The sequence below is a fragment of the Scomber japonicus genome, chromosome 9 (assembly GCF_027409825.1).
Source record: "Scomber japonicus isolate fScoJap1 chromosome 9, fScoJap1.pri, whole genome shotgun sequence".
NCBI classification, from domain to species: domain Eukaryota; kingdom Metazoa; phylum Chordata; class Actinopteri; order Scombriformes; family Scombridae; genus Scomber; species Scomber japonicus.
The window spans coordinates 2222995-2237994 of record NC_070586.1 but is presented as its reverse complement, the minus strand read 5'-3'; the positions used below and the strand labels follow the sequence as shown (position 1 = coordinate 2237994).

At 45.4% G+C, this 15000-nt stretch overlaps 1 protein-coding gene across 1 annotated transcript in view; it reads left to right on the top strand.

Moving 5' to 3' along the window:
• The first annotated feature begins 349 nt into the window (after positions 1-349).
• Positions 350-15000, top strand: part of LOC128364254 (glutamate receptor ionotropic, NMDA 1-like) — a 69007-nt gene continuing 54356 nt past the window's right edge. Inside the window, exons 1-5 of the mRNA XM_053324791.1 lie at positions 350-466; positions 1831-1893; positions 2951-3048; positions 5259-5380; positions 14090-14264. Of these exons, the coding sequence (XP_053180766.1) occupies positions 350-466; positions 1831-1893; positions 2951-3048; positions 5259-5380; positions 14090-14264 (575 nt within the window). The remainder of the gene's footprint in view (positions 467-1830; positions 1894-2950; positions 3049-5258; positions 5381-14089; positions 14265-15000) is intronic.

Here is a 15000-nt window from a genome sequence, read left to right as displayed (position 1 = left end):
GCCTGAACCTTATTGAACGAAATTAAAAAAGAGTGAACGTGACGTTCACAGACACCAGAATGAACGCGTTCATAGTATCGTTCATCAGGCAGAAATACCGTTCGTTCGTTCAAGTTCACCAAAATTATGAACGAGTTCATGAACTTTCGTTCAATGAACGCGTTCATGCACAACACTGGCCATCGCCTCTATGTCCTCCATTGGTTATGTGTTTGTGTCACGGCAGTTTAACGCAGCGTTGCTATGACGACCCCGCCCACGTTGAGTAGCTACCTTATTGTAATGGAAAAGGTTCCTGGAACCGAGTCGAGCCGAGTCATGCTGGAACTGTGTCGTGGAAAAGCTCCATATGAGTAGCTGGGTGAGTGTGGATCTATGGACACTTCTCACCCTCAATGTTCGCCATCTTGGCTCTGTAGCAGAAGAGGGGGGGCTTTTAAAACAGGAAGTGGTGGCCGAGGACGCTGTAACTACGTTGAACCTGTCTGTATGATACTGGACTGAGACATGAGACTGTGGAGGACACAGAGACAGAGACTCTTAGTTAATTCGTCTCTGTCTTGGAGCTGAATCAGAAGCTGTTCTCCAGCTGAGCTCCACATGATGAAACTGTCCTTCCTTCCTTCCTTCCTTCCTTCCTTCCTTCCTTCCTTCCTTCCCTTCTTCTTTCCCTCCATCTGTCCTTCCTTCCTTCCTTCCTTCCTTCCCTCCATCTGTCCTTCCTTCCTTCCTTCCTTCCCTCCTTCTTTCCCTCCATCTGTCCTTCCTTCCTTCCTTCCCTCCTTCTTTCCCTCCATCTCCACATGATGAAGCTGCTGCTGTTGATTATTCAGATGTGAGGATCAGGAGTTCGACAGGTTTCTGATTCCTTCTTCAAACCGTCTGCTCTAAAAATACCACACAGCTCTGTTCAGGTTTAAATTTAAACCTCACAGACTAAATATAAACCATGAAGAAGCTGAGGGACAGACTTTGAAATGTGTAGTCAGGTTTTCTTTGTACGCTGTTTGGAAAAAAGTTTTTATTCATCTCATTGAATCCTTTTCATGTCTCGTTGAAGAGTAACACCTTCCTTCCTTCCTTCCTTCCTTCCTTCCTTCCTTCCTCATCTCATTGAATCCTTTTCATGTCTCGTTGAAGAGTAACACAGAAGTTCACGTTAGATTTAAAACATCTTTATCAAATCATTTCTACAGAACACTAATGTGGTCTTTCTTATTTTAGAAGAACACATACTTCCTTCCCTCATCTGTCCTTCCTTCCTTCCTTCCTTCCTTCCTTCCTTCCTTCCCTCCATCTGTCCTTCCTTCCTTCCTTCCCTCCTTCTTTCCCTCCATCTGTCCTTCCTTCCTTCCTTCCTTCCTTCCATCTGTCCTTCCTTCCTTCCCTCCATCTGTCCTTCCTTCCTTCCTTCCTTCCATCTGTCCTTCCTTCCTTCCTTCCTTCCCTCCATCTGTCCTTCCTTCCTTCCTTCTTTCCTTCCTTCCTTCCTTCCCTTCTTCCTTCCTTCCTCCCTCCCTTCCTTCCTTCCTCCCTCCCTTCCTTCTTTCCCTCCATCTGTCCTTCCTTCCTTCCTTCCTCCAATCAGACAGACAGGAAGACAGACAGACAGACAGGTGGACTGTGGTTTGTCTGTGTGCTCCACCCACCCCCCCACCCCCCCACCCCCACCCCCTCTCCCCGGCCTCCTGGTGTCCCAGCAGGTCTCAGCAGGGGGTGTCTGGGGGGGGGTCTCAGTGGTTTTTTTGGATGCTTTGCTGGCCTCTCATTTCTCTTGACTGTGTATAATCTTCTGTGTCTGCATATTTTCTCTGTGCACATTACCATCAGACTAAAAACAGGAACTATGAAAACCTCGACCAACACAACTTTGACTTCAGGAGAACACCCAAGGTATAAACTTTGCATGTGTCAAATGATGCACGCCGCCCAACCAATCTCTGAGCTCGCCCGGTAGTAGCCAAACACCAGTTATAGCCCCCCCCCCGCCCCCCCGCCCGCCCGCCCAAAATCCAACCCCAACTCCAGAGATAGACTCTTATCCTGGTGGCACGTCTTTTTCTCCACCATCTCTTTCCTTTCTTTTGATTTTTCATGATTCCTGCACACCGGGAATGGGTTCACACTTTGCAGGAGAGACGCCCTTCCTCTTCTTCCTCCTCCTCCTCCTCCTCCACCCCCTCCACCTCCTCCCCCCCCCATGTGAAGGGTTGCATGCAGTCGGGCTGAGGCTTGGCTCTGTCTGCAGATCTGAGGAGAGCCCCGCCCACCAGGATCCTCTCACTCCTCTCTGCAACATCAAACCTCCTTTTTCTTTTTACCCCTCCCCCGCCTCCTCCCCCATCCCCCCCACCCCCCCCCCCCCCACCCCACCCCCCCCTCTTCCTTCACTCCACTCGAGACTTGTATTTTTTTTTAATTTGCAGTTGCATCAGCGCTCTCTAACATGCACGTCCCTGATTGGTTGGTTGGTTGAACTCTTGAAAGCGCCTCAGTTTGCATGTGCCACCACACCACGCACAACTTTTTGCCCCCCCCCCCCCCCCCCTTCCTTCTTTGTATTCAAGCTTCGAGTTTGAGTTATCTTTCAGTTTAGCAGATCTTGAACACTTCTTTTTTTTTTCCTCCATTTTCTGGCCCCGCCCCCACTCCTCCCGTGGTAGCGTGGGTGAGAGGAAGCATGGTCGAGGCTGGGGTCACGGGGACATGGGGGTCTCTGGGTGGGGATGGGAGGGGACTATGAAGGTTCAGAGCTAATGATGTTTGTCCTATGATGTGTTCTGTTGTGTTTCGTTCTGCCGTGTATCTCAATGTCCTGCGTGGTCACCCGTCGCCCTGCGTGGTCACCCGTCGCCCTGCCTGGTCACCCGTCGCCCTGCGTGGTCACCCCTCGCCCTGCGTGGTCACCCGTCACCCTGCGTGGTCACCCGTCGCCTTGGTGGTCCTCCAGGCAGAGAAGGTGCTGCTGTTCAGCCCGGAAACCAACCTGACAGCTCTGCTGCTGGAGGCCAAAGACCTGGAGGCTCGAGTCATCATCCTGTCTGCCAGGTTGGTTCTGGGTGGTTTGGACCGGTGGTTGAGGGTTCTGGCTGATTGCTGCTCTGTGGTAGCTGGGGTGATGTCTACTGTGTGTGACAGAAAGACACATACAGCATCAGGAAGGAAGGAAGGAAGGAAAGGAAGGAAGGAAGGAAGTATGTGTGACAGAAAGACACATACAGCAGCAGGAAGGAAGGAAGGACAGAGGGAAGGAAAGGAAGGAAGTAAATGTGTGTGTGAGAGAGAGAAAGACACAGGAAGGAAGGAAGGTAGGAAGGTAGGAAAGGAAGGACAGAGGGAAGGAAAGGAAGGAAGGAAGTGTGTGTGACAGAAAGACACATACAGCAGCAGGAAGGAAGGAAGGAAGGAAGGAAAGGAAGGACAGAGGTAAGGAAAGGAAGGAAGTGTGTGTGTGAGAGAGAAAGACACAGGAAGGAAGGAAGGAAGGAAGGTAGGAAAGGAAGGACAGAGGGAAGGAAAGGAAGGAAGGAAAGGAAGGAAGGAAAGGAAGGAAGGAAGTGTGTGTGACAGAAAGACACATACAGCAGCAGGAAGGAAGGAAGGAAAGGAAAGGAAGAACAGATGGAAGGAAAGGAAGGAAGGAAAGGAAGGAAGTGTGTGTGTGAGAGAGAAAGACACAGGAAGGAAGGTAGGAAAGGAAGGACAGAGGGAAGGAAAGGAAGGAAGGAACCTTCTCTGATGGTTACAAAGGTGCCCCATCTTTTTCCCAGTTTTTATTCTATTAAGCAGTTTAAGCACATTGAAGAACCTTAAATGGTTCAAAGGTAAGTGATAAACTGATTCCTGTTCAGGTTACCAAAAAGTGAAAAATAATGTAAAGAGTCGGAGTGTTAGAGTTGTAATAAAGTCTCACAGCTTTCTGCAGTAGTGTACGCAGAGCACAGAGGAGCAGCGTGACCGTAAACGTCAGTAAAACACAGTAGAGACGATGTTTATTCATCTTATTCACAGAAATGATGATTCATTTTAGCTCAGTGAGAGTCTTTACTGTGTTTTACTGTCACTGAGGGTCACGCTGCTCTGCTCTGCTCTGTGTTTGTTCTGCACACAGAGCAGAGCAGAGCAGACACAGTGAAGCCGTCAAAGGGCTCGAACTGACAACAACTACACTTAAGCCCAATTTCCACTGAGTCCGGCAGCGGCGTGTTACAGCTGCGCCGCGGTCACCGGAGCTGATCGGTAACACTATAATCAATGAGAGTATCTCCACCGGGAACGTTTCAGCAGCGGCTCTCCGCGCCGCAGCGCTATCGATAGGTAGCATTTCTATTTTTGACGGAGCCATTGCCAACTCGCGACAAGCTCAACAGAGCAGATTGTACCAGACAGGAAGTGCGACACTGAATCGGCATAATAAAACTTCCGTTTTTCAAAGTAAAACAACCCGTGCAGCCTCCCGATCGTATTTCAGCAACAAACATGAATAAAACAGTCAGATTAAGACTCCATCTAGCTACGTAGCTACTGACACATGAAATAACTACAAAAATCAAAGAAAATTACCAAATCAACCAAAATTGAGCAAGTTAACGAAACCGGGCCATTTAGTTGTGCTGCTACTACAGTAATTACGGTAGACTAGCTACTACAGTTATTACGGTAGACTAGCTACTACAGTAATTACTGTAGACTAGCTACTACAGTAATTACGGTAGACTAGCTACTACAGTAATTACTGTAGACTAACTACTACAGTAATTACGGTAGACTAGCTGCTACAGTAATTACGGTAGACTAGCTGCTACAGTAATTACAGTAGACTAGCTACTACAGTAATTACGGTAGACTAGCTACTACAGTAATTACGGTAGACTAGCTACTACAGTAATTACGGTAGACTAGCTACTACAGTAATTACGGTAGACTAAAGGCTCTCGTAAGGCTGCCGTAATTACTCTATTAACAGTGCAACGTCATTTTAAAAGGCAGCTTTCTCTCCCAGAGCATGCTCCGGTCCGCTGCTGTAACGCTCCCGATGTGAGTTGACGCCGGGCAGAGGACGGAGCTAAACCGTAGCACAGCCGTTCCGCGCCGCTGACGGACCCAGTGGAAATCCCCAGTTATTCTTTATTTATCCTTCATTTGAATCCATGTTACCCTCCAGAAGGTCCTCACTAGTCCTCTCACATCAAAGAGATTATAAAATAAGTGAAATGACTCGACATGTGAGAGACAGTTGACTCTTTGTGTGTCTGCAGTGAGGACGAAGCTGCAGCCGTGTATAAAGCGGCCCGTCAGCTCAACATGACCGGCTCTGGTTACGTCTGGCTGGTCGGAGAGAGAGAGATGACGGGCAAAGCTCTGGGTGAAGCTCCAGATGGTATGTCAACCGCTCCTCCTCCTCTTCCTCCTCTTCCTCCTCTTCCTCCTCTTCCTCCTCTGGGAGATTCTCTCTGTCTCTCTGTTGCTCTGCTTCCATCCAACTCTCAGCCGAATTCTTAAAAAGCATTTTGAAAAAAAGTAAAAGTTGTTGATGCAGGTGTTGCTGTTAGTCATGTTGGTGTGAAGCTTGGAGCTCCTCAGGTGTGACAAACATGTGACGAACATCCGATGAACATGTGATGAACAATGTCACATGTTGAATGTTGTAAGTTATGCTTTTGTTTCTGCACTGGGAGCTTTGAGGTTTTGAATTTGATGGAAGTTGGTCAAAATTAGCTTCTTCTCTGCTGAAAGTCGAAAGTTTCTCTGCACTCGATTTGTGACATCACAACTAGTAATGATCCAATCATGGTTCAGTTTGCAACTTACACAAGTGTGATGTGGAAACCTGAAGGTCACAAACACTGAGAACAGACTTTACAGTGAAGGAGGAGCCATCTTGTGTCCAACATGAAAATCAATAATGGTCACAGATTCATAGACATTAGGGGGTGGTTACTTGGACATTAGTCAGTGGTTACTTGGACATTAACCGGTGGTTACTTGGACATTAGTCGGTGGTTACTTGGACATTAGCCAGTGGTTACTTGGACATTAGCCGGTGGTTAATTGGACATTAGTCAGTGGTTAATTGGACATTAGTCGGTGGTTACTTGGACATTAGTCAGTGGTTAATTGGACATTAGTCGGTGGTTACTTGGACATTAGCCAGTGGTTAATTGGACATTAGTCAGTGGTTAATTGGACATTAGTCAGTGGTTAATTGGACATTAACCGGTGGTTACTTGGACATTAGTCGGTGGTTACTTGGACATTAGCCAGTGGTTACTTGGACATTAACCGGTGGTTACTTGGACATTAGTCGGTGGTTACTTGGACATTAGCCAGTGGTTACTTGGACATTAGCCGGTGGTTAATTGGACATTAGTCAGTGGTTAATTGGACATTAGTCGGTGGTTACTTGGACATTAGTCAGTGGTTAATTGGACATTAGCCAGTGGTTAATTGGACATTAGTCAGTGGTTAATTGGACATTAGTCAGTGGTTAATTGGACATTAACCGGTGGTTAATTGGACATTAGTCGGTGGTTACTTGGACATTAGCCGGTGGTTAATTGGACATTAGTCAGTGGTTAATTGGACATTAACCGGTGGTTACTTGGACATTAGTCAGTGGTTAATTGGACATTAGTCGGTGGTTACTTGGACATTAGCCAGTGGTTAATTGGACATTAGTCAGTGGTTAATTGGACATTAGTCAGTGGTTAATTGGACATTAACCGGTGGTTAATTGGACATTAGTCGGTGGTTACTTGGACATTGACCGGTGGTTAATTGGACATTAGTCAGTGGTTAATTGGACATTAGCCGGTGGTTACTTGGACATTAGTCGGTGGTTACTTGGACATTAGTCAGTGGTTACTTGGCCATTAGTCAGTGGTTACTTGGACATTAGTCGGTGGTTACTTGGACATTAGTCAGTGGTTACTTGGACATTAGTCGGTGGTTACTTGGACATTAGTCAGTGGTTACTTGGACATTAGTCAGTGGTTACTTGGACATTAGTCGGTGGTTACTTGGACATTAGCCGGTGGTTACCTGGACATTAGTCAGTGGTTAATTGGACATTAGCCGGTGGTTACTTGGACATTAGTCAGTGGTTACTTGGACATTAGTCGGTGGTTACTTGGACATTAGCCGGTGGTTACTTGGACATCAGTCAGTGGATACTTGGACATTAGCCGGTGGTTACTTGGACATTAGTCAGTGGTTACCTGGACTTTATTCGGTGGTTACTTGGACATTAGTCAGTGGTTACTTGGACATTAGTCAGTGGTTACTTGGACATTAGTCGGTGGTTACTTGGACATCAGTCAGTGGTTACTTGGACATTAACAGGTGGTTACTTGGACATTAGCCGGTAGATACTTGGACACTAGCCGGTGGTTACTTGGACATTAGTCAGTGGTTACCTGGACTTTATTCGGTGGTTACTTGGACATTAGTCAGTGGTTACTTGGACATTAGTCGGTGGTTACTTGGACATTAGCCGGTGGTTACTTGGACATTAGTCAGTGGTTACTTGGACATTAGTCAGTGGTTACTTGGACATTAACCGGTGGTTACTTGGACATTAGTCGGTGGTTACTTGGACATTAGCCGGTGGTTACTTGGACATTAGTCAGTGGTTACTTGGACATTAGTCAGTGGTTACTTGGACATTAGTCAGTGGTTACCTGGAGATTAACCGGTGGTTACTTGGACATTAGTCGGTGGTTACTTGGACATTAGTCAGTGGTTACTTGGACATTAGTCAGTGGTTACCTGGACATTAGTCAGTGGTTACCTGGACATTAGTCGGTGGTTACCTGGACATTAGTCGGTAGTTACCTGGACATTAGTCAGTGGTTACTTGGACTTTATTCGGTGGTTACTTGGACATTAGCCAGTGGTTACTTGGACGTTAGCTTGTGGTTACTTGGACATTAGCCAGTGGTTACTTGGACGTTAGCTTGTGGTTACTTGGACATTAGCCGGTGGTTACTTGGACATTAGCCGGTGGTTACTTGTACATTAGTCAGTGGTTACTTGGACATTAACCGGTGGTTACCTGGACATTAGTCAGTGGTTACTTGGACATTAGTCAGTGGTTACTTGGACATTAGTCAGTGGCTACTTGGACATCAGTCAGTGGTTACCTGGACATTAACCGGTGGTTACTTGAACAGTAGTCAGTGCTTACTTGGACATTAACCAGTGGTTACCTGGACTTTATTCGGTGGTTACTTGGACATTAGCCGGTGGTTACTTGGACATTAGTCAGTGGTTACTTGGACATTAGCCGGTGGTTACTTGTACATTAGTCAGTGGTTACTTGGACATTAACCGGTGGTTACCTGGACATTAGTCAGTGGTTACTTGGACATTAGTCAGTGGTTACTTGGACATTAGTCAGTGGCTACTTGGACATCAGTCAGTGGTTACCTGGACATTAACCGGTGGTTACTTGAACAGTAGTCAGTGCTTACTTGGACATTAACCAGTGGTTACCTGGACTTTATTCGGTGGTTACTTGGACATTAGCCGGTGGCTACTTGGACATTAGTCAGTGGTTACTTGGACATTAACCGGTGGTTACTTGGACATTAGTCAGTGGTTACTTGGACATTAGTCAGTGGTTACTTGGACATTAGTCAGTGGTTACCTGGAGATTAACCGGTGGTTACTTGGACATTAGCCAGTGGTTACTTGGACATTAGTCAGTGGTTACTTGGACATTAGTCAGTGGTTACTTGGACATTGGCCGGTGGTTACTTGGACATTAGTCAGTGGTTACCTGGACATTAGCCGGTGGTTACTTGGACATTAGCCGGTGGTTACTTTGACATTAGTCAGTGGTTACTTGGACTTTATTCTGTGGTTTTCTGGATATTAACCAATGGTTACTTGGACATTAGCTGGTGGTTACCAGGTGTTTGACAAGGTTAACTGATCCAGTGCTACCAGGTGGTTGCTGGGTTGGTTTCTAGGATGTTACTAGGTGGTTACTAGGGTACTCTGTTACTAGGGGTGAGATGGGTAGTAGACCTTTAGCGTTAGTAGATCAATCAAGAGAAACTAATTGAAATGAAGAAATATCAATCAGTCAATCTTTATTTATATAGAGCCAAATCACAACAGTCATCTCAAGGCTCTTTACACGTAGAGTAGGTAAGAACCGTACCGTAAGTTAAAGAGACCCAACATTCGCACATGAGCAAGCATGTGGCGACAGTGGCAAGGGAAACATAAAGATAGTTATTGTTGTATTAGTTTTGGGTGGTAGATTACTGGTAGTTTTGATGGTTGCTATGGCTTTATTAGGTGGTTGCTAGGGTGTTTGGGATGACTTGTACTGTATCTATAAGTGATTACTAAGGTTCGCTGCTGGTTGGTCAGATTTAAAAGCATCAGCTGTTTACTGAAAAGATAAAACACGTCAGAGATTTTAAAATCGTAGCCATCTTGTTCATCTTCTCCATGAGCAGGACAGTATTTGGATGGAAACATGGCCGCTCTCTCTGTCTCTCTGGTAGTGCCGTAGGTCTCTGATGAAGGAAGCTACTCCTCATCACAGCCAGTTAGCTTCTCAGCGTCCTGGTGTGTTTCTCTCTCTGGTTTCTTCTAACTGCTGGTTGAACGTTTAAACATAAAAAAAAAAAAAAAAGACAAAACATGTTTAAAGGTTCCTAACCGCTCTTTTCTTTCTGGCTCATAACTGTGGCTTTAAATGTGTCTAACATCTTTTTGTTTGTTTCATTTCTATAGTGTGTGTCGTCCGCCCGCCCGTCTGCCCTTTCACAGTAGACAAGCCGATAACTTGTGCTACCATGGGGAGGGAGGGGGGAGTGGTCAGGGGGGGTGAGGGGGGTTGTTGGTTGGGGGGGTTAAGATGTGTTCAGGCTCGTGGGGGGGAGTGGGGTGGGGCGGGGTTGACTGACAGCTAGTGTCGCTGTGGTTACCGTGACGTGTGTCTGAACGAACACTGGTAAGATGCCGCCGCCGCTTCCTGTTTCCTGCTTGATGCTTTGCCCTCTTTGCCATTGGTCAACGGAGGCCCCGCCCACTGCAACATGGAGCCTGCCCTGTGAGGGAGGGGGCGGGGTTTATCACAGGAGGCCGATCACTCAGTCAGCCAGATGACAACGTGATGTAAAGACTCATGATGTGGACAAAATAACGTGAACGCCTGCTGATCACATCACAGGCAGCAGTTTGTTTCCAACGTGATGAATCAACATAAATCAGGTCGTATTATTAACACGCCTGAATGTTTGAATCGGTTGCTAGGAAACATATGTAGTGCCATCCAATCAGAAGCAGCCGACTATAAACAGGAGGTGACTGCGAGCTGTAATATAACGTCCAAAAAGAGCTGCTAATCCTTCGTGAACGTAGCTGTGACCTGTTAAGCTAACCAGCGTTTTTTGGTCCTTTAGTCTGACGTTTATTTGAGGTCTTAGTTTATTGTAATTTTTCTGTGAAATGTAAAGTCTGAGGTCAGAGCAGTTGACCTCTTTCAGTCTTCCATCTATACGGCTCAGATATGTTAGCTAGCTAACTAGCTTAGCAACCGTTCCACCTGCAATTAGCAGCTATATAATGTTCAGTAACAAACACTTTAATTTAGTAATGTTGCTGCTACAGACTCGAGATCCATTGGATGAAAAACTAATTTTCTTAGTTTATCATTAAAGGCAAGGCAAGGCAGTTTTATTTATATAGCACATTTAATACATAATGGCAACTCAATGTGCTTTATATAAAACAGAAAAACATGTAATTTGAGAAACTTAAAACATACAATTACCCCCCCCCCCCCATAATAAAAACAAAGTACAGAAAAATAGAAAGACATAAATAAATCCCAATAACTAATAAGTCATTAATACACATTATTCAGCTGTCCACATACTTTGGACCATGTAGTTCACCATGATGCAGCATGTTTGACCCTTTATGACACCAGATGTCTCCATGCTGAAGTGTTTTGCACCTCTGACAGCTTCTCCAGGATGAAAAGAAATATTATATCTAATTCTGTATCAAGGACGTTTACATGATTGATCCTCTGGCTACAAGCTGCAGCTCCTTTTCCATCACCTCTGAGTTCAGACTGAGATCTCAATCATCCAACAGATTAATGATGCTCAGCAGTGAACTACACTTCCTCACGTCAGATCTGACATTTCCACACATGAGCGTTCCCACTGATCGGCGTCTGGCTCTCTGGGGAATCGGCTCCTCGTCCTGTTGCTGTGGTTTTTTTGTATCAGAAAAAAAAACATCTTCACCAGCCAGAAGCTGCACTCTTAAAAATGACGTGTCATTTTTCAACACATCCCCGTCTCTCTCCCCAACCGTAGATGTGTCCAAAAATTATCCATCATTTTCTTAAAAGTGTAGTGAGACTGCACTCTGAAAATATCCCTCAGCTGTTTTGTCTCTTGCTGGAGAAGTTTGAGGTTTCTTTTTATGGGATCGTTTCAGATCATTAAACCCACCTGGTCTTTTATTCAGAGAGAGAACAACAAGCATCAGATTCTTTTATTAAATGTCTTAATCTCATTCCTGCTCTCCAGTGGATGAGCCCCTTTACATCACCATTCATCTTTCACCTTAAAATGAAATGAAACGACAGTCTGATTATTCTGAGGACAAACCAACAACTAAATCTAATACTAATACTCAAAGATCAATAGTCTATTTATGGCTGAAACACATTCAATAAGACAAATATTGATCTGTGAGTGTCTCGGTGCATTTACAGCACAGTTTACTCATGTGTAGGACTGGGTATCGCTTAAAAATGAAGATACCAGCACCAATCCAAGCAGTCTTAAAGTGATACTAACTGCATACTTTGATACCCATCATGTGAACAGAAGCATTAAATTGAAGAAGGCTTGTGTTGATTGGCTGTGAGTCCACACATATAGTCATATTTTCTAGCTCTGGTATCAATTCATTTGGGTCAATACCTTAAAGGTATCAGGTACCGATACCCAGCCCTAGTTATGTGCCCTGTCCTTATTAAATACATCATTAATTAGAAATAAATCATTAGAGATGTAACGTTTGTAGTCTAATGTCCCTTTAGTGTTCCCGTGGAGCAGGAAGGTCCAAACTCTTCATAAAGGTTCATAATGTAGCTGCAGGTTAAGCAGGAACACACCAGGCCTGACTCACGTAATCAGCTGATCTCAGTCCACACACAGCTGATTGGTTGAATCATGTGTTCTCTGCAGGCACACACGGGCCTGATGGACTAGTTTGGACATGTCTGCTGTAGACCAATAAAAACATGATGATACCACCACAAACACAACGCCTGACCAATAAAAACATGATGATACCACCACAAACACAACGCCTGACCAATAAAAACATGATACCACCACAAACACAACGCCTGACCAATAAAAACATGATACCACCACAAACACAACGCCTGACCAATAAAAACATGATGATACCACCACAAACACAACGCCTGACCAATAAAAACATGATGATACCACCACAAACACAACGCCTGACCAATAAAAACATGATGACACCACCACAAACACAACGCCTGACCAATAAAAACATGATGATACCACCACAAACACAACGCCTGACCAATAAAAACATGATGATACCACAAACACAACGCCTGACCAATAAAAACATGATGATACCACCACAAACACAACGCCTGACCAATAAAAACATGATGATACCACAAACACAACGCCTGACCAATAAAAACATGATGATACCACAAACACAACGCCTGGGGCACAAACTCATTGTCCTCTTTAAAAAAAGAGAAATATCTTTTTCAGTAGAGTTTAAAGCGACTCAGTAGCGGCTCAGTTTTAGTGTCAGGTCTGTCGAGCAACATCTTCTAGACTTGTGAAGAGACACCGAGCAGATCTGTACTGGAGCAGAGCAGGACTAGTTAGACCACGATGATCCAGGTTGGATTAAACCCAGAGACTGAACAGAGTAACACGAACACCTGGAATAATATACAACACAGAACTACAAACCTGTCAGCAGCTGTTTGTGTTGCATGTTCAGGTGTTCCTGTTATTGTGTCCACCCCCCTCCTGAAACAGTTCCCTGAACAGAAACCTGTGAAGCAGTACTGTGACGTTATGGATTTTGATGTTGTTTTTCTTCAGCAGACGCTTCGTCATATTATGAGGAAAACGTTTCTGCATTGGTGCTTCAGCTCACTGAGCGGCAGTCTGCTGCTAGCTGTTAGCTGCTAGCTGTTAGCATTCCTCATCAGAAAGAATCCCGTACCTTTACTTTAATTAGATTAACCAGCTGTACCTGTTAGCTTCATTTACAGAAGATTACTTTTTATTTTTAATCAGGACTGTTACAGTAAGAGTTAGTTTCAATCAGGAGCTAACAGAGATACGAGAGCTAACCGCTAACAGCTAACCGCTAACAGGAGAGTTAGCTGTTAGCGCTCTGAATGATGACGTTCAGAAAAACTTTAACCAGTCAAGAGACGGTTTCATTTAGTGTTTTTATTAATTAAATGATTAGATTAAGATGAGCTATGTTTGTTATTGATAAATGATGAAGGTTCAGAGAGAGGCTAGCTCTTAGCGGGGAATGCTAGCAGTGTTAGCCAGCTGTTGTGGGTCAGCCGGAGGACAGATGTGGACACTTTTCGTTGCAGTGTGACGAGTCTCTGCTGAAGGAGAACAGACACAGTTCAGAACGTCTCAGTGAAGCTTTTTGTCCTCAGAGACAAACGCTGCCATTCTCAGAGTTACTCCCAGCATGCAGTTTGGTACTGAACACTGACCTGACGCCTGAAGCCCTGAGAGAGAGCGAGAGAGAGAGTGTGTGTGTGTGTGTGTGTGTGTGTGTGTGTGTGTGTGTGTGTGTGTGTGTGTGTGTGATTCCACTGAGGCACTCTTTTAATTACATGAGTTAAATGAATGTCAGTTTAATTAAGGTGTGAGTGAATGAGAGCTTCCTGTAGCTTCCTGCTGTGTGTAACGTCTCTCTCTGCTGTGTGTATGCACATGTGTGTTTATGTGTGTGTGTGTCGGTGTGTGTTTATGTGTGTGTGTCGGTGTGTGTGTGTGTGGCGCAGGCCTGCTGGGCCTCCAGCTGATTAACGGTAAGAACGAATCGGCTCACATAACGGACGCGGTGGCAGTGGTGGCTCAGTCGCTGCAGGAGCTGTTTGAGAAGGAGAACATCACGGAGCCGCCGCGGGGCTGCGTGGGAAACACCAACATCTGGAGGACCGGCCCGCTCTTCAAACGGTCAGTACCCTCCCCACCAGGTCAGAGGTCAGAGGTCAACTCGCTTCACTGTCAACTCATTTCATGCACTTTAAAAATGTGTTTGTTGTGTTTAGTGCTGATCACACAGCAGTAAAACGGCTCTGTGCTCACAGCAGGAAGGTTTTATGTTCTCCTGCTGCCCACTGCTGGAGGTGGAGCTAGATTAGTCCAGTGGTTCCCAACCAGGCGGGGAGTTCTGGTCCTCTGAAATGAGGCCAACCAGGAAGTAACTTAGAGCTGCATTCTATCAAAAGGCCACCAGGGGGCGACCGTCTCTATACAAGTCAATGGAGAATTCACCAACTTCTCACTTGATTTCTAACCTCAGTAAACGTTTTCAAAATGTGTTTATGGTCTCAATCGCTAGTTTAAAGCCTTCTTCAATGCAGTATGATGTTCATTTGGGACATTTTGGCCTCCCTGATTTTATATGTGACGATAAAGCAGGGTATGCATTAGGGCGTGGCTACGTCCTGATTGACAGGTTGATTGGCCAATGTCCTCCAGATCCAGCCCTCGTAACCATAGCAACCTCCCCGCTCCGCCCATGGCCCCGCCTCATGCCCATATAAGTAGAATCCGTGTTTTTCTTTTTCCCAGCATGCACCTGAAATTTTCAAGATGGCGCTGCCTAGATTAGAAACTATTGGCTTCCGAGCAGCAGTCCACAAACCAATGGGTGACGTCACGGATGTTACGACTGTTTCTTTTATAC